This window comes from Momordica charantia (assembly GCF_013281855.1).
Source record: "Momordica charantia cultivar OHB3-1 chromosome 9 unlocalized genomic scaffold, Mcharantia_2.0 BLBB01000009.1, whole genome shotgun sequence".
Classification (NCBI taxonomy): domain Eukaryota; kingdom Viridiplantae; phylum Streptophyta; class Magnoliopsida; order Cucurbitales; family Cucurbitaceae; genus Momordica; species Momordica charantia.
In genome coordinates, this window is record NW_028275167.1 from 13094601 (window position 1) to 13116939 (window position 22339).

The window sequence follows — 22339 nt, forward strand, 5'->3', positions numbered from 1 at the left end:
TGCATGGGCTTTCGCTCTCGCCCTAAACGAATGAATTGACGGAGAGGGAGAGGAAGCTGCCTGGTTCGAGCACCAAAGACCTTCAAGCTGGGCTCTCCGCTCCCGCTTCCATCTCGAGATCATTCCGAGGGGACCGGCTAGATCAAGACTAGGAGAGATGATCCCCAGGACGAGAAGAAATTGAATCCATACACTCGATCCATTGCTTCTACCCCTCCCCGATGCAGCCAGCCCGGGACCCGGACTCGGATTGAAGCCACTGTAGTTCAGATGCAGCCTGACGACTGAGTGAAGGTTGGGAGTGGGCTGCTCGGGTACGATCTAAAACGATCCCACATTCCAGAAAGAACCGGACAATGGGAAGCCTTCGTCGAGTAATGGGAAGCGGGCTAGTCCCCGAAAAAGCCCCGCCCTATCTTACTAATAATAAGAAAGGGGCTCAAAATCCGCTGTTCCTAGGTTCTCAGTAACGTGGCCAGTCAGCGGGCAGGAGGGAGCTTTGGAAGCTTACCTTGACTTGTTGTCCGGGCGGATAACACAGCCACCCGCTATTTCCAAACACAGAAGAAGCTTCACCCATCCCCAATTTTGAGTTCGATTTATGGCAAACAAGGAATTTCCGGCAATAAGGATATCATAAACATAGTTTGACAATATTCTAATCTCACCATCCATTATTCGAGTTTCAATACAATGATCGTCGAAATTCATTCGAAATCCCATATCGCTAATAGCTTGATGAAACTTAAGGTACCACTGTCGGGAAGACAGTTTCAAGTCATATAAAGAAAGACTTTCTTAGCTTGCAAACCTTATCTTCATGCCCAAGAACCTCAAAACCTGGCCTGGAGGTTGTACCATATATATAAATCCTCGAGTTCACATTTCAAAATGAAGTTTTGACATCCCCATCTGATGTCATTCAAAATCCAAATGAGCGACCATAGCTGCGACAATTCTAATAGATGTAAACTTCGCCACAGGAGCAAATGTTTCTTCATAATCAATCCCACCCCATTGTGAGATGTGAGAAGCCACGAGCAACCAATCGCGCCAACTATCTAAAAATCGAGCCGTCACTCTTGCGCTTCACCTGTCATACCCTGACTACACGGAACGAGACAATTCGATTGGCTTCACTCCTTCTGGTAATGGGACAAGTTCCCATGTCTCATTCTTCTTTAAGGTTCAGGCAGAAATCTCCTCTTTCATCGCATTCTCCCACTCTTTCAGGCCCTTAGCTTCTTCAAATGAGCTTGGCTCTTCCACTTTCTGGAGAGGCACAAGACTGTGAAAGTGTCACAGTGTCTGCATAGCTGGCTTCTGTATACTTGGGATTGATTGGGCTTCCTGATCCTTGTCGATCTTCTAAGTCGGCTATCAAGCACAGTGCCTTCAGCAGGGATCCTCTTTCATATCTTGTTGCTCTCTTCTAGAGCTGCATGCATCACTCTTTGTTGACGGGTCGCGGGCCTTGGGCTTTTTTTTCTGACAGGAGGGCTTCGTGTAGCTGATTTTTTTGACTCTGGTCCAGAGTTACTCACAATATCAGGCTCTTGTTGCTCAGGTGCTTGTGCCCGCATACGGAAGTCTAGCATCCCGGAATCCGGCAGTACTACATTTTCGGAGGACCACCATGATGATGCCTCATCGAAAACGACATGTGGAGATACAGATTTTGTAGTCGGATCAATGCACCTCAACCTCTGCTGATCATAGCCGACAAAGATGCACCAACTAGCATAGCCGCCTTCTTCTCCAGCTTCGTCCGTAACTGCTCAGAACACATAGCAGACGCAGCCAAAGACTTTTCAATGTTGGTAACGAAAAGCTAATTTTGCTTGGGGTTTTTTTTTCAAAACTGCGGTTGTACGTTCTTCGCATGCATCATGCTTCGACAAGTTTCGCCCTTCTTCCTTTCTGCAACTCCATTTTGCTGTGGAGTGTGTTGTGTGAGCAGCTAAACGGATGACGGACCTTCAAATAATCATCAAACTCTTGCAACGTGTATTCTCCACCATTGTCAGTCCTCAGGCATCTTTTTCTTTGATTGAGTTCATTTTCCACCCCTCGTGTTCTTGAGGATCTTCACTCTCATTTCCTTGGCCAGAGCACAGTCTCAACAAAGTAATCATTCGATAACCCTCTTATTCTTTCTCTTCTTCTTTTTTTTTTTTATGTCTTTTTTCTTGAAACCCTTTCTTTAACTGAACAGGTTTTGATCAATCTTTCTTCTGTTTACAGGTCCGAGTTATTTGGGTTTTGTCTTCAACGCCACAGATTTCCCATCAGAGGACTACAGGAGGCGGCACCGCCGGCTGCCCGTTGGCAGCAACGCTATCTGAGTATGAGCGGGTTCTGGTGCTTGAAAGGGGCGGTGTTCCGTACGGAAAGCCTAATCTGATGACCCAAGAAGGCTTCCTCACCACTCTCATGGAGGTCGACGCTTTCGACTCCCCGGCGCAAGCCTTCACCTCCGAAGACGGCGTCCCCAATGCCCGAGGCCGGGTTCTTGACGGCAGTAGTGCTATCAATGCCGGGTTCTATAGTCGAGCCGATCAATAATTCTACGGAAGGTCAGGGGTTAATTGGGACCTCCGAGTGGTGAACCAGTCCTATGAGTGGGTTGAGAGGGCTATCGTCTTTAGGTTAGGCCGGAGCTCAAGAATTGGCAATCGGCAGTCAGAGACGGGCTATTGGAAGCCGGTGTTGATCCCTATAATGGGTTGACTTTGGATCATTCAGTGGGTACCAAGATTGGTGGTTCGACATTCGACAGTTCTGGTCGTAGACACAGTGTTGCTGATCTCCTCAGCTATGCGAAAGCTTCGAATATTCGAGTGCATATATGTCTATGCAAGCTATGCAAGTGTTGAAATAATTCTTTTAGCCTCTTCTTCGCGGATCGAAGCAATCGGCAATTGGGGTTGTTTTTCGCGACCAAAGAGGGCCATGCAATGGTGCGTGAAAAGGGAGAGGTGATGCTCTGTGCTGGGGCTCTCGGAAGCCCACAGCTTCTGCTTCTGAGTGGCATTGGACCGAGGCCGTCCCTCTCATCGTGGGGAATTCCTGTGTCTCATCACTTGCCTTATGTCGGACAGTTCCTCTATGATAACCCCCGAAATGGCATCTCAATTGTGCCCCCAATGCCATTGGAGCACTCTCTGATACAAGTCGTGGGCATAACCAATTCAGGGGCAGGGGCTTACCTTGAAGCAACTTCCAATGTCATACCTTTTGTCTCCCCTGCTCGCTCTGTTTTCATTCGGAACCCAGCTTCACCACTGTATCTCACTGTGGCCACCCTGATGGAGAAGATTACTGGGCCACTCTCCGCAGGTTCACTCCGGTTGCCATCTACGGATGTCAGGGTTAACCCAATTGTCCGGTTCAACTACTTTAGTAATCCGGGTGATGTGGAGCGGTGTGTGAATGGCACCCGCAAGATCGGTGATGTACTGAGGAGCCGTTCCATGGGGGATTTCCAATTCAGGGAATGGTTTGGGGGCCGAGATTGAAGATACGTGGGGCCTGCATTGCCCGTTGATCAATCAAATGATCGGCTGATGGGAGAGTTTTGCCGTCGCACAGTGAGTACTATATGGCACTACCATGGTGGATGCCTTGTGGGCAAGGTAGTTGATCGCAATTTCAGGGTTATTGGGATTGATGCTCTCCGAGTTGTTGATGGTTCGATATTCACTGTATCACCAGGGACCAATCCCCAGTCCCCTCTTTTGATGCTTGGACGGTCAGTGTGTTTGTTGTTATCTGAATGCTTGAGTGTTTTTGTTGGTTTGTTTTGGCAGGTATGTTGGTATGAAGATATTCAGAGAGAGAATGATCTCGAGTTGACCACTTACCCTGTTGTGCCAAAAGGAACTATAAGCGGACTTAGCTGCTAATCTGCTAGCCATTTACCAGTATTTCCTCTTCTGCTTCTGTTTTTGGGTTTTTCTGTGATGTGTACTTTCTGTCTTTGAAGATACGGAGAAGGCTAGTTTAGGAGTCACATTTTGTTGATTCATTCATTCAAAGAATAAGAGTGTATGATAAGAAACTGCTGTTACTTGTTGCAGAAATTCAAGTAGCATTTTACAAACTGCTTTTTTGATTGATGTTGATGAAAACTTCACGCAGGTTGTGTATGTCACGTATATTTCTTAGTCTATGATTTATGAGTTGGACTGGGCCTCCATGTGTTTGTCTGTGTGTGGTTTCTGAGCTAGGAGCGCTTGGAATTTCTTTCCAACTCATATACTATCAAATGGTAGCTCTCCTTCTCTTCTCTTATGAGAGATAGGCGCTATACGGCCATTTCTCTTTAGACAAATGACTGTCCCATTCCATTGCTGGAAAATCCAGAGTTGGATTCAGCCGCGTGGTGAATGAAACAACATTCATTGAATGAGTTGACGCTAAACCTCCTGCTCTTTCAGAGAGTAAGGGCTGTCTGCATTACTGGATTAACTAGAATTAATAGTAGTCGAAACTAGGGGGCCACGTAGACTATTCAGAGGAGGTATGCTAATCAATGATCTACTGATGTAGCTAGTGTTACTGAAGCTGCTGCTAGATATGCTATTGGCTTAACTGGCTCTAAACCCTCCTACCCGATAAAGGAATGCCATTTCAGGTGCTTCACGAGATCATCAAAAGACTCCGCCGCCGCATCATAAAAGACCTCTTTCTATACGTGCTCCTTGATCCGGGAGCCCTCTCTTGTTGCATTCAATAAGCCAACTTCTTTTTCTGGGGACATCCTTGCCCTATACAAAAGAGGGAGCCTTTAATTGGTTTCAGACCGAACTGAGTCTAGTTGGGAAGTAGGTGTCCCTTCTTAGACTAACATCAGTCTAGATCAATGCCTTCCCATAATGGATGTGAAGTGTCCTTAGCGAATCTAAGTCGGTGTGGCCACAATCAACTATATATATATGCCTATTGTTGACCTATCGAATGGATCAAGTCCATTTTGGTCTTACTTTCAAAGATGAGAGCAGGAAAGCGTGCCCTTCCTTTTGTAGGCTACCTTTTTCCCTCATCCTGAATGAACTTGGCCAGCTCAAGATTCATCTTCTTATCTGTAGGCATAGCTTTCTAGGTCTGTTCCCAAACTAGCCCTTGTTCAAGGGGCAAGGTTGAGATCTCTGTGGAATAGCGCTCAATTAGCTTAGTAATTACCTTAGCCTGTCTTTAGTAATTACTAAGCTAATCTTTCCTTTCTTAAGTAGACTTGATTAACTAAACTCTTTTGATCTTTCTTCGTCTCGTTTCTAGACTTCCATTTTTCTTTCTTTATACCTTTTTCAAGGTCTACCAAGACAGAGAAAGATGAACCAAGACATCAGCTTTCTTCTTCAACTACATCCTTCCATAGAAAAAGGATGGTTTGATCCGAGTCGAGACTGACCTAGTGAGGGATATCGGGGTTAGTAGTCAATCATGAGGACGTTTGTCCCCGGCATAAGCCATTTGAAGGCTATCCGAAGTATATAACTTAAGATAAAGTTAAGATAAAGGGCCTTGAAGAAAAGTCCAGATTGACTCACTAACTTACGAACGTTCTTTGCGAACAAGTAGTCCCCAATGCAATGTTCCTTGTTAAGACCTTCAAGGATGATGAGTCGAATCATCTTCTTTCTCAATCCACCTCCTAACGCTGTAAGGCGTTGTCGGTACATCGTCCGCCCTATCTTTCTCTTTTTATTTTGATTGTCGCAATTTGACCTGACCCTAGTTTTGACCCACCCTCTTACCCCTGACTTCCTACACCTAACAATCTATGATATGAGAAGTTGCTACAGCATTGAGAGTGATTCCTATCATCAGTGATGTCACTATCATTGCTAAGGCTCTGGCCCTTCCTTGTGTTCTTGTTTCTTCCATTCCGGAGACCCCTCTTTCCTCGAATCGTTTCGCAATGCTTGTATTCATACTATCGTCCGTGCACATGCACACAAATTCAGAATTTTGTGCTTCAAAAACTCTATCAATTAGTGTTTCCTTGAAACACTTGATTTTACTTGGATTTAAGATAGCGGTTGGATCCACCTCTAAAATGAATTGAGGTGTTAATTCCCAAAAGGCAAGAAGCCCTAAAGTAAGGAAAGACTCAACATTAATTCGACTGAACTCCTCTCGTTTGAATGAATGAGATCAATAGTCCAATAGCGTAGCATATCAGCCAGCCCCTGGTCTGGTGTTTGCCGAAAGCCCCTTGATGTCCTTGTTGCTCCCTGGTTATCTCGAGCGGCAAGTATACTTCCAGGTTTCCAACGCGTGGACAATTTTCTTTGAGCAAAGTCGAGATCTCCTTCATTCCAAAGTTGTGGTACTCTCAAATATTGTTTCAAGAATTGGATTGCAATAAAATAATCTCTTTTACGATCTCAATAAAATAATCTTCTTGTTCCATTTATTTTGATTCCATTCTAAGCGAACTCTTCTTGCCATTCTGATCATCTCCCAGTTTCTCTTTTTTTCTTCCAAAACTTCGTCCCATTCTTTTTTCTTATTATTCTAAATATATTATGGAATAAGGGCCATAACGTTTCGAGGCTTTCCTACGAATAGAATCATTTGACGATACCAAAGATGTATTTCCTTATCAGAGAGGGGCCCCAATGGAAGCGGGGCTTTTTTCTTTTCTAATCAGTTTAGGGGGGGAAGGAGGAGAGGCACGGAAACAGGATGTCTAGGGGATCTCCCTAGTCCCAGAGTGGGAGTGCCGATGAACTCCACTTGGGAGTAGTGGCAGTATGTTCAGTCAAAATAAGAGAAGTGAGTCGCGAAGGATGAGTCTTCCCTTCCTTCTCATGTTTTTTCTAATTGCTAACTGAGATGCGTAAGACATTAAAGAGTAGGATATGCGACGGAGATTAGGATGAGCTTTGCTGAATCAAACTGGGTAGAAATTCTCATAGGTGAATCCAATCAAAGCGATTTTAAGACAACACACACAAAGAAAAAAGCAAGACTCCAGTGGTTAGTCAGAACAAAGAATAAAAGAATCTACGGGAAATTGGAAAGGTCGAAGTCAGCTCTTCCTTAGAAATAGGAAGATAAGATGAGGAGGGCGTAGGTGGATTTCTATTCATAATTGGTCCTTTTTTTTGCATCAAAATCCGGCAAATTCCCTATCGGGGAATCGACCGCTCTTCCTTATATACGCAACTTTTCCACTTAGTCTGTCGTTTCCCAATCCTCCTCTTCCCCACAAAAAGCCAGCTGGAATGTGTCCACTCTTATCTTCCCTTGGACAGCTTCTTCCTCTGCCTTTACCAAAACTTTCCTACTTAGTTCCTTTTCTTTCGAGATTTTTCTTTGGTTTTGCCTCAGAATAACTGGTATATGAATACCACCCATCCTTTCTCCTCCCAATAGCCCAATTGACAGTGAAGGGAAGGCAAAGGTGCCAAGTCAATTGGGAGGGCCACGTAGCATAGTCCTTTACCTCAGGGTTCTTGGTTCTCCACACATTGAGGAAGCTTGCCCCTTTTCTCCTACTTTCGTAGAATATCTGTTTTTGCCACGTTGGGTTTTCCCCATCATCAGGCTCTAACCTTGCCTCTACTTTTTGATCTTGATACTTCCTAGTATAAAGGTCAAACTTACTCTTCCTCTTCTCCTTTATTCCCTCTTCTTTCTTGTTTGGCTTTTTTAGAGGTATGCAGGCAAAATCAAAACATGAGAAAGTAGGTATTTCTTCACTATTCGCCTGCTTGAACTCATTGCTTTCCCCATCCTTTCAACCATCGATTCGTACCACTGGCCTGTATTTCATTCCTCCTCTTTTCTCTTACATCCCTTAGATCCACACATTGCCCTATTGTGTAAGGGTCTTTGTGAAAAAGATACCTTCCATTCTCTTGTCTTCCCTTTCCCAATTTTGCTTGGTTTTCCCCCGCCAGTCCCTCTTGTTCAAACCCCTGTGATACGAGATATACTTGCTCTGACGACTTAGCTCTTTCCCCTTTAATTCCTTCAACATTTCCTTTGGGATTTCTTATTAACCCAACTAGATTATTATAGTCAAGGTTTACCCATCTTGGGGTGACCTCCATCCTAGCATAAGGACTTTGGCAGATTCTCCTCATCATGCATCCCCAGAGAGTGGCCACAATCCTTGCTTCACTTAAGTTCGGTATATTTGATGAGAACAATAGTCTAAAGAACCTTGCTCTGAAAGGCCCGTGATTCTCTGCCGAATAGGGCAGTCTGTTCGTAATCATAACGTTGGGTACGTTCTTTTTCTTCTTTCAAACCCTGGAATACTTTTTTTCTAGTTGACATTTTTTTCGAAATCTATAACGTACTTTTAATTTTAACATCGTATTTGCAAAGGCAGTTCCCTCCTGCGTTGCACCTATGATGCAGCTTTGTGGGTCTGGTTCGTGGAACTCATCGAAGAGCCCAATATCGTAGTGGTTGTGGGCCCCCGCAAAATTCTTTCTTCTTGAACTCGCGAAATCTATTTTTAGTACTTTTGATAGGAAGTTAAAAACGAGTGTCTTCTGCGTGCTTTGTTCCCCATAAAGGAATAACAGCTTTGTCTTGATGGGCCTCTCAAAACAAAGTTGGCAGGCAACCCAATCTATGAGTAGGTACTTCTCACCTAGTTCCTCAATGTCGTACTCCTTGGGGTCACCATGCTCCTTCAGATATTTTTGTATCCTTTCGGGTACGGTGCTTTCTATATCACGCAATATCTTGAAAGACTCAAAAACCTCTTTTATCCTCGGGTTAAGATCCTCGTTTTCACAAGGTCATCCCTATACACTTGGTACCAATCTTCTAACCCCTCGAGACTTTCTAAGACTGAACTTTGGTTTCCCCTATTCCGGGCTAAGGCAATTTCCAACAATTGATCTATATTATATTGCCTCCATATGGCAAGGTTCTTCATCTTTCTTCATAACGTAAGCACACACAGTTCCCCACCCTTTGTGGAATTTCACATCCCTCGTTCTCCCCTCCCGCTCCGGGAATCCTGCCCTCATCTTTTTCGTGGCCGTATGCTTTGAGGCATCTTTTGCTATGAGTCCCGCATGAAAATGGTCTCCACTCTCCTCGTGTGATTCCTTTACTACCACAATAGCTCGACTCTCGAAGACCCCTCTTATCCTATCTGTAACATGATGCTTCTGTATCTCTGGTCTCATATCAGCATGAGTCAAGGTTAGGAGCACATATTTCCTTGTTGTACTAGTTTTCGCTTTCATTTCGATTTTGATTCCTTTTTAGAACCCCCCTTCTGTTTCCCTTTTTACTGTTGGATCTTTCAATGCACCGTTATATCCTTTCTCGTCCTGATACCCGAGTGAGGGACCCCTGCGACGACTGGGGGGCCCGAACGTTCCTTTATACACTGGGAGTTTTTTAAGGGACTCTGACTTATTGTTTGCACAGGGATCATCAATCTCCATAATGACCAGAGCAAGCCAAAGCCAGGCCAACCTACGCCTTTTCCTCACCGTCACTGCCATCTCACGACTTGGATTCGAACCAATCAAGCTACTTGCCCTTTAGTAGATCGTGAGTGGGTCTGTCGTCCTCCTCATTATAGTCCTCCTAAAATCAATAGCATTTCGTCGGAATACATCCTGTCTTTTCACCTTAGTAGTCCTATGCATAGTCAGTACTATAGCCCCAATCATGGCTACTAATAAAATCAGACTAGAAACCAAAAACCAGACGGAATAGTAGGTATAAAGTAAATTGCCCAATGTTTCCAAATTAGTCCAACTTCGTACCTTTCCGGCATAAACCGTATATCTAAGAGAGGTCGTATTTCTTTGGGTTGGTAGTAATGGAATGGTTTCATTATCTAAAATGAAGAACATTTCCCACCAAAAGATCAGTCCAATAATACCACTCACTGGTAAATAGCGCAAGACTTCTTCGTGAATCTCCGCTATTTGAATATGGAACATCATAACAACGAATAGGAATGAAACGGCTATAGCTCCTATATGAACTACTGGGAAGATCATAGCGAAGAAGTCGAGACCTAACAAAAGAAGTAAACCTGAAGTGTTGCGAAAGACTGGGATGGGAAACAAAACGGAATGTACCGGATTTTTAGCACGTACAACCATCAAACCAGAGACCAAAGCTGGGCTCGACAAAACAGAAAGTATCATGGTACGTCGTCCTTCCCTGAAATGGAACTTTCATGCTGGAGCAAGAACTAGCATGAAAGTCGATCTATTACGACCAGCGCGGTTGTTCGTATTTCATTTTCTTCTTCCAAGTCAAGCCCTTCTTAGAAAGCACTCGCTGAGTTACTTACGGAATCTAAAATCTCTCTCGACGCCGAGAATTTGTGATGTTTCCAGGTCGATCAGAGGTTCGGCTTGCTTCTCCCCCACCTTTTAGCGTTCTGGGCCCCTGAAAAAAGAAAGAAACCCGAAATCTAAAAGAAAGAAGAGAAATTTGGCCATGTTTCCCGAGAGAGGCCGTCTTCTCTCAGGCCAGCAGTCTTCTACTTCTAGTCGACTGCTCTATGACGGGCTTCCCCGTTCCCTGGGCTCTGCTCGCTCGTCTACGCTCCGACCCTGCAAGAATAATAGAAAAACTCTCTTTCCTTGCCTGCATTAAGATTTCAAACTTGTTGTCAAAAAAAAGGCAATCAATCAAAAAAATGGAAATAGTGAATCAAGATCTAGATGGATCCCTATCTTTATCTCTATCCACGGAGATACCGAGACATATGGATAGAAATCGATCTATGAATCGATCTAGACGAGACTCGAGACGGATAGATATGTCCCTATGAGCGACTACGCCGATCTTTATATGTTTTGGCCACGTCCGTTTCCGCTCCGAAGAGGAAGGTTTGGATCTTTCAATCTTATGTCGTGAGGGATGTGACCTATGTTAGGTCCATAAGATACCACAGCTTTTAGTGTTCTATGATTCACCTCCGAATAATGAGTAGGTAGTTCGATCCTTTTGATTTTGCTCTTCATAGTAAACTGATGGGGGGATGCGGAGCAATAGGTCGAATTACTATATAAAGAAGAGTTGTAAACTATAGGACTTCTTGTTCGAGTAGGAAGATTTCGGTTTTTCTCGTTCCTTCTATTCGATAAGAATAGGGATTTAAAATGATACAAATTCCTCTTCATTCTGTTGTGCTCAGCGAAGGAACTGCCTAAGCATACTTTTTCCGATCCAAACTTCTTTGTTCTTTCTAAGTCTTCTTCTTGCATAGAAGAACGCAACTGTTGCAAAAACCGGGATTTTAGTAGTAGGCGGCATCCCCTCTTAGTTTTGAGTAGGTGGAACCATTCTGTTTTAGTTCTTCTCCACATTCTTACCGGGTGATCCAGGAATTTTCCTATGATTTTTTCAACTGATATTTCGATATAGAAAGATCTCCTTATTTCTTCACCGCGGATTCTCGCGTCATTTTCTTGAAAAGATATTAGATCACCGTGGGACACTTTAAAATGAGTAATGCTTACCATTCCTTTATTCACACAAACCCTTCGATGACTTATCGGCTGCCTTGCTTGAGGAATAGTTTCACTAAAATGGAGACGAACCGGAATAACGTCCGATCTTGTTTCTGGATTGAGTGGAAAAGGGATATAAGAAGTTCGTTCTGTTCCTCTGTGCATCTCTGTGATGGGTAAATCCCCATGAAAAAGGGGCAACTTTCGTGTAGTTTGTGATTGGATGTAACTGTTAAGATTTTCTCTCGGATAAATCTTTCTCTTAATAGATCTCTTCTTGTTTCTCAATTTTCGGAGAATGCGGCGTTGTATTATTGTAAGTTCTCTGTTCCGAACATTTCCTAAAAGTAGACGACAAGTTTGAAATCTTAATGCAGGCAAGGCATATCTTGTTGAATCAGTCTTTTTCGCCACATCGCGTATAACGGGAATCGAACCCCCTCTGCAGCTGGCGGGCGGATGGAGAATGTTCGAGATACTTCGATCCAGCCACTTTTTAGGAGTTGGTTTTGGCTTGCCCCTTTCTCTAATAAGAAGGTAAGCTTCCAAAGCTCCTTCCTTCAGCTGGTGCGCAGGAGCGCACTTCCGTTTTCCCCAACCTATACAAGGGGGTGTAATGAATAGAGATCTCCCGCCAGCTGTCTTCTCTTCCTATCACTTCACTTCGTTCGAGAGATCTGATCTCATCGGATCTCACCAGGCCGGGCGAAGGGGAAGGAAGGGATGGGTGATCCGGGAACAGCAACGGGAGAGGGCTCGTAGCCCCCCCTCTCCCTCTTCCTCACGCCTATTTGTTCTCCCGGCCTCGGAGAGATGCGGAACTCTTTTTTTTTAATAAAAAGATGAATAGATAGGGCCATGATACATTCCGGAATATTGTAAAGAAATAGACTCTTTTCGTCCCCGCCTGCCTGAGGACTTATGTGTATGTTTTGGAATAGGGATGTTCGCCTTTTGTAACAAGTAGACCCATGATACGGACTAATAGATGTTCATACTCTTACCCGAAAGTAAGATATCTATTCATAGTTGGCCAGTCCCCCACGGCTTCTCGCTTTTCATGAATGTGTCTCCCCCTCTGCTTATGTGAGTTTGACCCGCCTTTGACTCCGCTTGCTTCTGACTCCCTATGAGCCGTTTGACGACCTTACTTTTTCGAAGGGTCGGCGGGACATGGGAGCCTCAGCTCATGCATCGGTTTACCGAAATCACCTCCGCTATCCCACTTCCTTCTATTCAAAAAGGCGAGCTGCCCTTACTTAAACAAAAAGGCCAAATTCGGGGGCTCCTCTTTATATATTACATAAGCCCTCAAGTAGGTAACCCCGAAAGGCGAACTCTGCCACTTTTTAGGAGTTGGTTTTGGCTTGCCTCTTTCTATGTTATTAGTAAAGCGCTAACGAGCAAGAAAACGGATGCGCTAACGCCTTTACGCCGTCGACGATAATACTCTAATAAGGGCGTCGTATTAGAGTCGACGGCTTTCGCGCAGCTCAATCCCTTGCTTTGTTCGAGAGTAAGGGGCCCTTTCAATAAGGCTCGCGTAGGGGCGCTCACGTTTTTTGGCTCTCTTCGCTCCACTAGCCTTGATTGGCGCATGGAAGTACCAAGGTGCGTCTGCTGGTATCGTATATAAGAGAAAGGCTGCATTTAGGAGTGATCTTTCCCTCTTCTTCAAGCCAGTGGTGATCTCACTTTCGAAAGAGAGTCTCGACGTGCTTAGTAGCGCGTAAACAGAACACGTAGCTCCATAGCGGAACTAGTCACTGGCTACAGGTTTCTTTCCTACCGGACCGGAGGCAGCCGAGAATGTTATGTCAAAAGGACCAACGACGATGAAGGAGAAGAAAGAAGGAGTAGGAGCTAGCCTGCCTTTTTTTAGTTGAGTAGGGGCGGAATCGAATGATTACGATCTCGACAATGAGACAAAGCCAAGAGGGGAGAGCACTTAGACAATTCACTTTGAGTACAGGGAAGTCTGCTGGTAGGAATTCCTCAGGGCGTATTACGGTTTTTCACCGAGGGGGTGGATCGAAGCGATTGCAGCGAAGAATTGATCTGAAACGAAGCACTTCGTCTATGGGCATTGTAGAAAGAATAGAATATGACCCTAATCGTTCTTCTCGGATCGCTTTATGAGACCTCTTTTTCTTCCTCCTCATACTGCATTTCGGGAGCGGACTGCTGGGGGGTTTCGGGGGGAACCCCAGGTCTCATTAGGCCGGCGGGCGGAAGCGAGTCTTCTTCAGCCCTGCAAGTACTGCTGGACTCGTTTCGAAACGAGGAAGGCGAAAATGAAGTAAATTCCTTTCGAGTTTCGCCTTCACCCTTCCGTGCACCCGCCTTAGGCGAGGCCGATCCCACGGCTAAGATAGTCGCTCCAGAGGTCGCGCAGCAGCTTCCGGCTTCGCCCGCGAATCCTGCCAGTTCCTGGGGCCGTCCAACCCCTATCAAAACCCCAATCAACAACCGGGGGCGGCTCAAGAGGCGCTGCCGGAGGCGCCAGCACCGGCGGAAGTTCCGCACCCCGATCCCCTGAGGCACTTCGAAGGGAAATTCACACGTTAGTAACGCAGCAACTACGTGAAGAGTGTGAAAGAGGGCGAGTGCGGCCCTCACTTTCCAGAAATGAGAAATATGTATTCGGAAATAGCCAATAACATTCTTTCTCATGATCTGGAAATATCTGCGGAGATGGATGCCGAACCCCTCCACGAATGGATGGAGCAGATTAGGGATAACCCTAAAATCTGCTAAAAAGTCTTTTTTTTGGCAGAATACCGCTATAAAAAAAAAAGAAAAGGTTTCCTCTCCTCGAGGAGTCGAGCTGCCTATCTTCTCCTCGCCTTTTTTTCTTGATTTTTTTTCGGTATGCCGCTCCGCGGGAAAGAAAACCAAGTGGGCTGCGGTGATGTCAGAATTTTTTTCACCTACTTTCACTTTTTTGTTGAGAAAAGATATCGGGGAGACCCTTGACCTGGGCGGGCTCCCGCGCCCTTCTTTGTTTAGTTTGTTTATCTCGGTGGTCGCCCTCTCGAGTCAGGTTCGCAGTTTGCTGGGCGCTTTTCTTGCTTTTTATGAAGTCGCCCTTTTTCTTTCGTTTGTGCATCTTTATTTCTCCCATGCTTTCCGTTGGTCAACAACCAACCACAGCTCTCTATAGTTCTTCACTACTCGTACAGGAAGGAGTCTCTTTCTGTCTGGAGGGAATCATTTTTTCTCAATCAAGAATGCCTCAACTGGATAAATTGACTTATTTCACACAATTCTTCTGGTCATGCCTTTTCTTCTTTACTTTCTATATTCCCATATGCAATGATGGAGATGGAGTACTTGGGATCAGTAGAATTCTAAAACTACGGAACCAACTGGTTTCACACCGGGGGAACAACATACGGAGCAACGACCCCAACAGTTTGGAAGATATCTTGAGAAAAGGTTTTAGCACCGGTGTATCCTATATGTACTCTAGTTTATTCGAAGTATCCCAATGGTGTAACGCCGTCGACTTATTGGGAAAAAGGAGGAAAATCACTTTGATCTCTTGTTTCGGAGAAATAAGTGGCTCACGAGGTCTCGAAAGAAATATATTCTATTTGATCTCGAAGTCCTCATATAGCACTTCTTCCAATCCTGGATGGGGGATCGCTTGTAGGAATGACATAATGCTAATCCATGTTCTACACGGCCAAGGAAGCATCGTTTTTTAATCTCATTATGACTTGGTCGTTCGGAATCGATTCTTTCTCGATCAGAATAGTAGAAAGCATTACAAGAGATATATACCCCTTTTCAAATCGCCACGCGAAGACGGACGTTCAGAAAGGTTATCGAGAAAGTAAATCGCTCTTTTTAGTGGGGAGGAATAGTGCGGGAAGGGAGCGAGACCAAGCCGAGGAGAGTAAGCCCTTCCCACGTGTAAAGTTGAATAAATGAATGCAGCCTCAACCAGAGAGATCAACCTGCGCCTTTCATTTTAGGCCGCCGGCGGCGCAGAACGCACTAATCCGCGACCAACAAGTTTTCCGAAACCAAACTGAAGAGAATTGTTACTTTACAAAAATGCTTGCTGAAAATCAACGAAAGAAGGAAGGTCCATTTTCCCACGTAGTTCGTCGGTCAAACCAACGAGATTCTCCTCTCAAAGTAATAGAGAGATCTTTTTCTAGTTAGACTTCTATCAATGCAATGAAAGAACCATCCCTTCCTATTTTTTTGTCCTGTCAGATAGAAAGAAAATGAGACCCCAAAGAGCCCTTCTTTACCACTTTAGCGGGTGGGGGTGAAGGGGGGGTTTACATACAACCGAGGCAAAGTGGTTTATGATTGAATCTCAGAGGCATTCTTATCATTTGGTAGATCCAAGTCCATGGCCTATTTCGGGTTCACTCGGAGCTTTGGCAACCACCGTAGGAGGTGTGATGTACATGCACTCATTTCAAGGGGGTGCAACACTTCTAAGTTTGGGCCTCATATTTATCCTATATACCATGTTCGTATGGTGGCGCGATGTTCTACGTGAATCCACGTTGGAAGGACATCATACCAAAGTCGTACAATTAGGACCTCGATATGGTTTTATTCTGTTTATCGTATCGGAGGTTATGTTCCTTTTTGCTTTTTTTCGGGCTTCTTCTCATTCTTCTTTGGCACCTACGGTAGAGATCGGAGGTATTTGGCCCCCAAAAGGGATTGGGGTTTTAGATCCTCGGGAAATCCCTTTTCTTAATACCCCTATTCTCCTTTCATCCGGAGCTGCCGTAACTTGGGCTCATCATGCTATACTCGCGGGGAAGGAAAAACGAGCAGTTTACGCTTTAGTAGCTACCGTTTCACTGGCTCTAGTATTCACAGGCTTTCAAGGAATGGAATATTATCAAGCACCCTTCACTATTTCGGATAGTATTTATGGTTCTACCTTTTTCTTAGCAACTGGCTTTCATGGTTTTCATGTGATTATAGGTACTCTTTTCTTGATCATATGTGGTATTCGCCAATATCTTGGTCATCTGACCAAGGAGCATCACGTTGGCTTTGAAGCAGCTGCATGGTACTGGCATTTTGTAGACGTGGTTCGGTTATTCCTATTTGTCTCTATCTATTGGTGGGGAGGTATATGAAAGAACGAAACAGTGGATTGAGGAATGAAAGCTCGAAGACAAAGAGAACCGGGCTTTTCCAAAGAATTACAGCAGCTTTCCCACTCCCTTTAATTATTATATACAAAAAAGTCTCTTCCACTTTCCTACCAAATCTCTCTTTATTCTGGCACATAAATGAAGGGATCGAAGAGATTATGGCAGATCATGTTCACCAAGAAATGACCCGAAATTGGATCTTGGTCTATTTGAGATTGTTCCTTTTAATCGTAATCAAAGATGTTTTCTTGTCTCTCATTTCTTTTCCGAATAAATCGAAGAACCTAATGGATCGAACTCATCCTTGGCTGCTATGAAACATATCGGCCTTGCGTTGCGGAAGGAACGTTCTGTTCTGTTTTGAGTTGAAGGCAAGAGCTCTTTCTTCAATAAAGGTTTGGAACTCGAATCTTTCCCCAAGGGGAAGAATATGGGCTTGTTGCAGCTATGAAGCATCTTAGAGTATTCCATTCCGTTTTTCAGCTGGATCCGGGCTTGGTTCGACCTGAAAAAACGTCGATTTAGTAGAGAGAGAGAGGGGCTTTTTGCGAAAGGCTATCAACGTATACGTATATAGATATAGTGAGTGTGTGTGCAGGGTGTAGGTATACCACTTACGAGAAAGAACCCCAAGTCAGTAAAGTAGTTAACCAAACACAAGTAAGTAGTTCGTCAGTCCTTCCTCCGACGCCTCCCGTTCATTCTGCTTCATTCTTTCATGTTTTTTGTTTTGTTTCTTTCGTTCATAGGTCCCAAGCCCTTCTTAGAAAGCCCTCCTTAAGTAAAAAAAAAAAAGAATGCTGCTTGATTTGAACGAACATTGTAAGAACCTTTCTAACTGACACCCCAGTCATAATGCCACCCACGTCTTTTTTTTTTTGAACAAAGACCTCATTTTTTGTCTTTTTTATTTGAGTTAATAATAAATAACTGGCAGGTTTCATTAATGAAAAGAAAAGCGGAGGCCCGCCATCTGCTAGCATTGTGGTTTGGAATCGATTCTTTATCAATGGCCCACCCTTTCTTTGAACCTTGTCAATGATCTAACTTAAAGATATGAACTGAGTGCCATTTGATGAGTAACTGAGAACAAGGGAGAGGGATATGGAAAGGATGAAGTAATGAAAGAGGAAGTCATTGCTAGTAGTAACGACTTGTCACGATCCATTGGTTCATATAGAATCCATGTCCTAGGTGTATCAAAAAACATTCTTTTCGCTAAGCGTATATAATAAAATAGAGTGAAAGGGTCCACCCCGAAACCAAGGGGGTACTAACTAACAGCTGAGTCCTCTCCGAACCGCAGGAGATAGTTGCCCATCATACGGCTCACCAACTTCACTTGCCTCTATGGGAGGCTCGCTCCGGGCAGGTTCGGATCACTTACAATACACGGCTCTACGAAGGAAGGGCTTGGTGGGTTAGGAACGTTTTCAATATGATTATTTTTCCGTATTTGTTTGATGAGAAATGCGAGACGAAAAAGGAACTCATCTTTTCGACTGGGAAATGCGAGTCTGTTTTGTCCACTTTCTCCATCCCCCTCTATCAAAATAAAAAAAGGCGAGCTTGCTTCTTATTCCCGTGTTCGATCTCTTCCATCTCTGCCTCGCTCGTTGTCACCTATGTTGAAGAAAGGTTTGGAACCCTGTAGAGAATGAAGAGGGGCCAAGCATCTTCCTCTCAACAGTGCTTCTTGAGGCTCCACTCTCCCCGTAAGGCCCCGTTAGCCTGGGCGAAGATGGGGATAAGGAATAAGGATTGAAGCCCCCTTAGCTCTGCCAGGGACTGGACAGGGGTTAGCTTTGTAAATGTGTAGAGCCAAGTGTAGTGTGGTGTAGTAGTAGGCACTTCTAGGCCCCTTCCCGGCTACAGGATCACTCCAGTGCTTTGGGTACTACGGACCCTCTGCCATCCATTGCAGCAGAGCCGTTTCATGAGCGGGGGGGCTAAGCGCAGTTCTTTGAATCAAACGTTGAATGAAATCGATTCTTTTTTAGATATCAAAATAGAAATCGTCTCGATAGATTCATCCATCTTTCTATTCATATATCTTACTAAAAAAATGGATTTCTTAAGTAGCGTGAAGCCCCAAATCCTTGATTTGGCCAGGAAAGACTGCACTGCTTTGGGCCCAGGAAGCGAAGGGAATGAGCTCGGCTGCTTCTTCTCCACACTTTTTTTTATCCGTGTCCGTTCCGCATGCGCTTCGCGCGCCATTGGCGCTTTGTTCTCCTCTTATTCTTCATTGGACGGTTCGGATGGACTTCGCCGTTCTTTCCCAACTCAAATTGAAAAGGCTGTCTCACATCGAGATGTCGATTCGTTTTCCGCCCCCAATGAGATGGGGAATTAGTAACCCCCTATTTCGACTTTTTGGCCCTTCATCTTTCTGAATCGAGGCCCGGCTCGCGTCGTTCCAACAACCGGCGGGGAGCACCTCAGTATACGATCGCGCGCAGTAACTGGGAGTCCTATTACACCTAAGGCCAACTTCAATTCACCAAACCAAGGTTCATCTCGTGTAGTGATTGTGGACTCGTACAAGGATATTGAGTAGACGGTTGATGTATCAGACTCGACCCTATCTTTCGGAGCATGCATTCCCATCCGTGTCGCAACTGATTCGGTAAGCTACGTGTCCGGTGCACGGAGAACTGCCTTCGGTCTCCCAAACGGACTTACTCGTGGCAACCTTCCGGCCGCCCAACGACCTATAACGCTAGTCACTACTCCCACTGGGGCTAGGAAGTAAGCCCCACAACCCAAAGCGGCGAAAAACAAATAGAATTTGCTACAAAAACCGGCTAACGGGGGTATTCCTGCGTATGAGAACATAGTAATGGAGAAGGTAATAGCCGAAATAGGATTCGTTTTGGCTAGAGCGCCCAAATCCGCTATATATTTTACACGGGTTTGCCGTAATGCTAAAACTATGGCGAATGCATCTATCGTCATTAATACATAAATAAAGATACCAATTAGTAGTGATTGAATTCCTTCTATGGTTCCACATGAGAAACCTGTACGAATATAACCTACATGTCCAATTGAACTATGAGCTAGAGGTCTTTTGACTTTCGTTTGGGCCATGGCGGCCAGTGCTCCTAAGATCATAGAAGCAATGCTGCAGAAAAAGAAGATTTGTTGCAATGTAGCTCCATAGGAACCATAAATAGAAACACGTGAAATATTAGCAAAAATAGAGATTTTAGGCGCAATAGAAAGGAATGCTGTAACCGGGGTGGGTGAACCCTCATAGATATCAGGTGCCCACATATATAGAGTCAAAAGAGATATGGAGTCCGAAGGGGAGGGGGGTTTTCTTCGGGGCTTGAGAGATGGAATAGATAGGGCCCCACAAGTTTAGAATTCGCCGCTGGGGAATTCACACGAAAGGGAACGAGGAATTCTCAACGAAAAAAGTGCTCTCTGAACCGAACGTGAAAGTCGTTTTCCATCAGACGGCTGTTTCCGTAACTCCACTCTCGACTTGGATTATATATCCAAAAAGGTCCGCTCTCGGCCATTCCACACGCTGCCACGCAGAGGCGTGGTTATCTGAAGTGGATTCTCTCTTTTCTAGTGGATGCCGAACCTGCTGCCCCATTGACTAAGAAGGGGGCGGGCGCAGCAGCTACATGGACCCCTTCCTTTCTGTTGTTGCCAGCGCTTTCCCGGGCCAAGCCGGAATTCTTTATGAGAAAGGGCAGGCAAAGCCCGAAGACAGCTATCCTACCTAATAGGCCAGCGGGCGGAACGAGGAGAGGGCCCGGCAATCATACCACCGCGGTCGAAAAAGCGTGTTCCCTTCAGATAACACGCACCGTAGGCCATCCTCGGCCTTCTTCGTTTTTGATGAAAAAGAAATCCAATCTCGATCTCCGAAAGCGTTTTCCTTCCCCTCCCTTCGTCGAGCCTTTCCTTTAATGGTTGGGGGAAGCATTTCCTTATCTGAACTTGGCGGGCATTCTTTCTAGCCTTATTCAAACAAACAAATAGGGGTGGGTTTGGTTTGAACATAGGCTCAAACATGATTTGAAGGTCCTAGCTACGCCATGCGTTCAATACAAAATCTGGAAAGCTGCAGGGATGACAAAAAGAGGGCGCTTTCCTGTCTTGCACTGAAAAAAAAAAGAGGAATAGAATAGACATCCCTTTAGATGTCTATGTATTCTTTATCATCTCCCGATTTTTTTTTATATCGTTATATCTCTCTAAAAAAAATTGAGAAAGAAAGAGCAGATGGATCCTATCCCCTATATCGAACACTAAATCCTATCTATTGATCGAAAGATCTTCGTCAAATACCGGACTTTGCCTTTTTTTTAGGAATTCCTCATATCCAAAGCAGCTTACCACAAGCACCCCACCTCATACGACTAGTTGGGGGGGCTGTTCGCCTTTTGAATCAAACAAAGTAAAAAGTAAGTAGTAGGGGCTTCATAGCGACTTTCATTCTAAAGGAAAGCGAAGAATCCACCTTTAGTCAATAGGAGCCCTACTTCCCTCTTTGCGACCTCATCACTGAAATGAAAGCGCAAAGAAATTGCTTGATGAGTTGCCGGGCGTAGCGCACCGCAGGTTAATCTCTCGTTTTTTGGAGCTTGACTTTACTAAACTAAACTAATAAGGGCTCGCTGCTTGATAGTGACTTCTTTCGTTTGGTAGGATGACGAAAGGCTACTTCAATCTAGGAAACCGCCGGAAACTCGAGAGGGTCGCCTTTGGAAGCGTTCGCCGGTAACCAAAGCGTCACAACATAATAAAAAGGAATGAGTTTAGCTGACTGAATCCAATAATCCATAAACCCGGAAACGAAACAAAGTTCGTTCCCTTTCGTCAAGTAGGTAAAAAAATAGGTATACGAACCACTTTTGCTTTGCCTTAGACTCGATTGGAACAAAGCTAAGAAAGAAGGAGGCGGAATGGAGAAAGGAAAGGGACAAGGGCGGTCTTGCTTGGCGCGAAGGCTGCTGGTTTGGGGGTAGGGTACGGTACTAAAGGTCCTCGGACTTCCAGGCGGTTTTTCTTTTGGGCAGCTGTTCACCGTTGGATCTCGCCAATACAGCCCCCCATAGTTTTCGTTACCGAGATATCTTTTTTTTCATTGTTCCCAGGGATTTTTTGGGTAATCCGCTCCCATGCTGCAAACAGTCAAATCTGAACTCAACCCTGTCGCTCTTCTTTCTTTCCTCGCGGGCAGGAAGCACACCAGCTGCGTGCCTTGCGTGATTCTACTGTGTTTTTTGCACTTGACTGGGTGGACAGTTGACCGGAAGAGAACTTCGATTCGCCCGGCCAGCAGGCGGGCGGCGTGCTTATCTTATGTGACAACACTACAGAGCGAGTGGCTCTTCTAGGCGGGCTGCTGTGTGACAACACTACAGAGAAAGCGGCGCTTTCGTGTAACATGCTATGGTCTCAACGCCCTTACGAGGTAGTGATGAGTTTCACGCGCTCTAAGCCCGGCCCGCGCGCGGTTAGGAAGATTGGCCACAATCTGAGCGGTACCACCCACCCTACCCTACCACCTATAGGCGGCCGTCCGTCCTACAGCCGCCCGAAAAGGAACTGCAGTGATCTTGAATAGGAATCCTACAGCGATAGATAGAATCCCCATAAAAATACCACTAGATCGAGCACCAGTGATTTCGTATCCGGTCAAAATCTTGGCTAATTGATCGAAGTGGGTAGCTCCAGTAGACCCATAGATCATGGAACAAATAGGGTGGGTAG

The 22339-nt window shown here is 45.0% G+C and overlaps 2 protein-coding genes and 1 pseudogene across 2 annotated transcripts in view; 1 reads left to right on the top strand and 2 right to left on the bottom strand.

The window, feature by feature from the left end:
* Positions 1-1968: 1968 nt before the first annotated feature.
* On the top strand, positions 1969-6470 carry LOC111025853 ((R)-mandelonitrile lyase-like pseudogene; annotated as a pseudogene).
* A 4325-nt stretch (positions 6471-10795) lies between these two features.
* On the bottom strand, positions 10796-12020 carry LOC148208989 (Alpha-L RNA-binding motif/Ribosomal protein S4 family protein). The gene is given in 2 exon segments (XM_088117115.1): positions 10796-11845; positions 11848-12020. Coding segments are annotated over 2 exon segments (1080 nt in total). The 5' UTR covers positions 11879-12020; the 3' UTR covers position 10796.
* A 4924-nt stretch (positions 12021-16944) lies between these two features.
* Positions 16945-22339, bottom strand: part of LOC111025687 (NADH-ubiquinone oxidoreductase chain 2) — a 9515-nt gene continuing 4120 nt past the window's right edge. Inside the window, exon 1 of the mRNA XM_022303582.2 lies at positions 16945-22339. This exon is cut by the window's right edge and continues 4120 nt beyond it. Coding sequence (XP_022159274.2) covers positions 19235-19879 — 645 coding nt within the window. The 5' untranslated portion in view covers positions 19880-22339 and the 3' untranslated portion in view covers positions 16945-19234.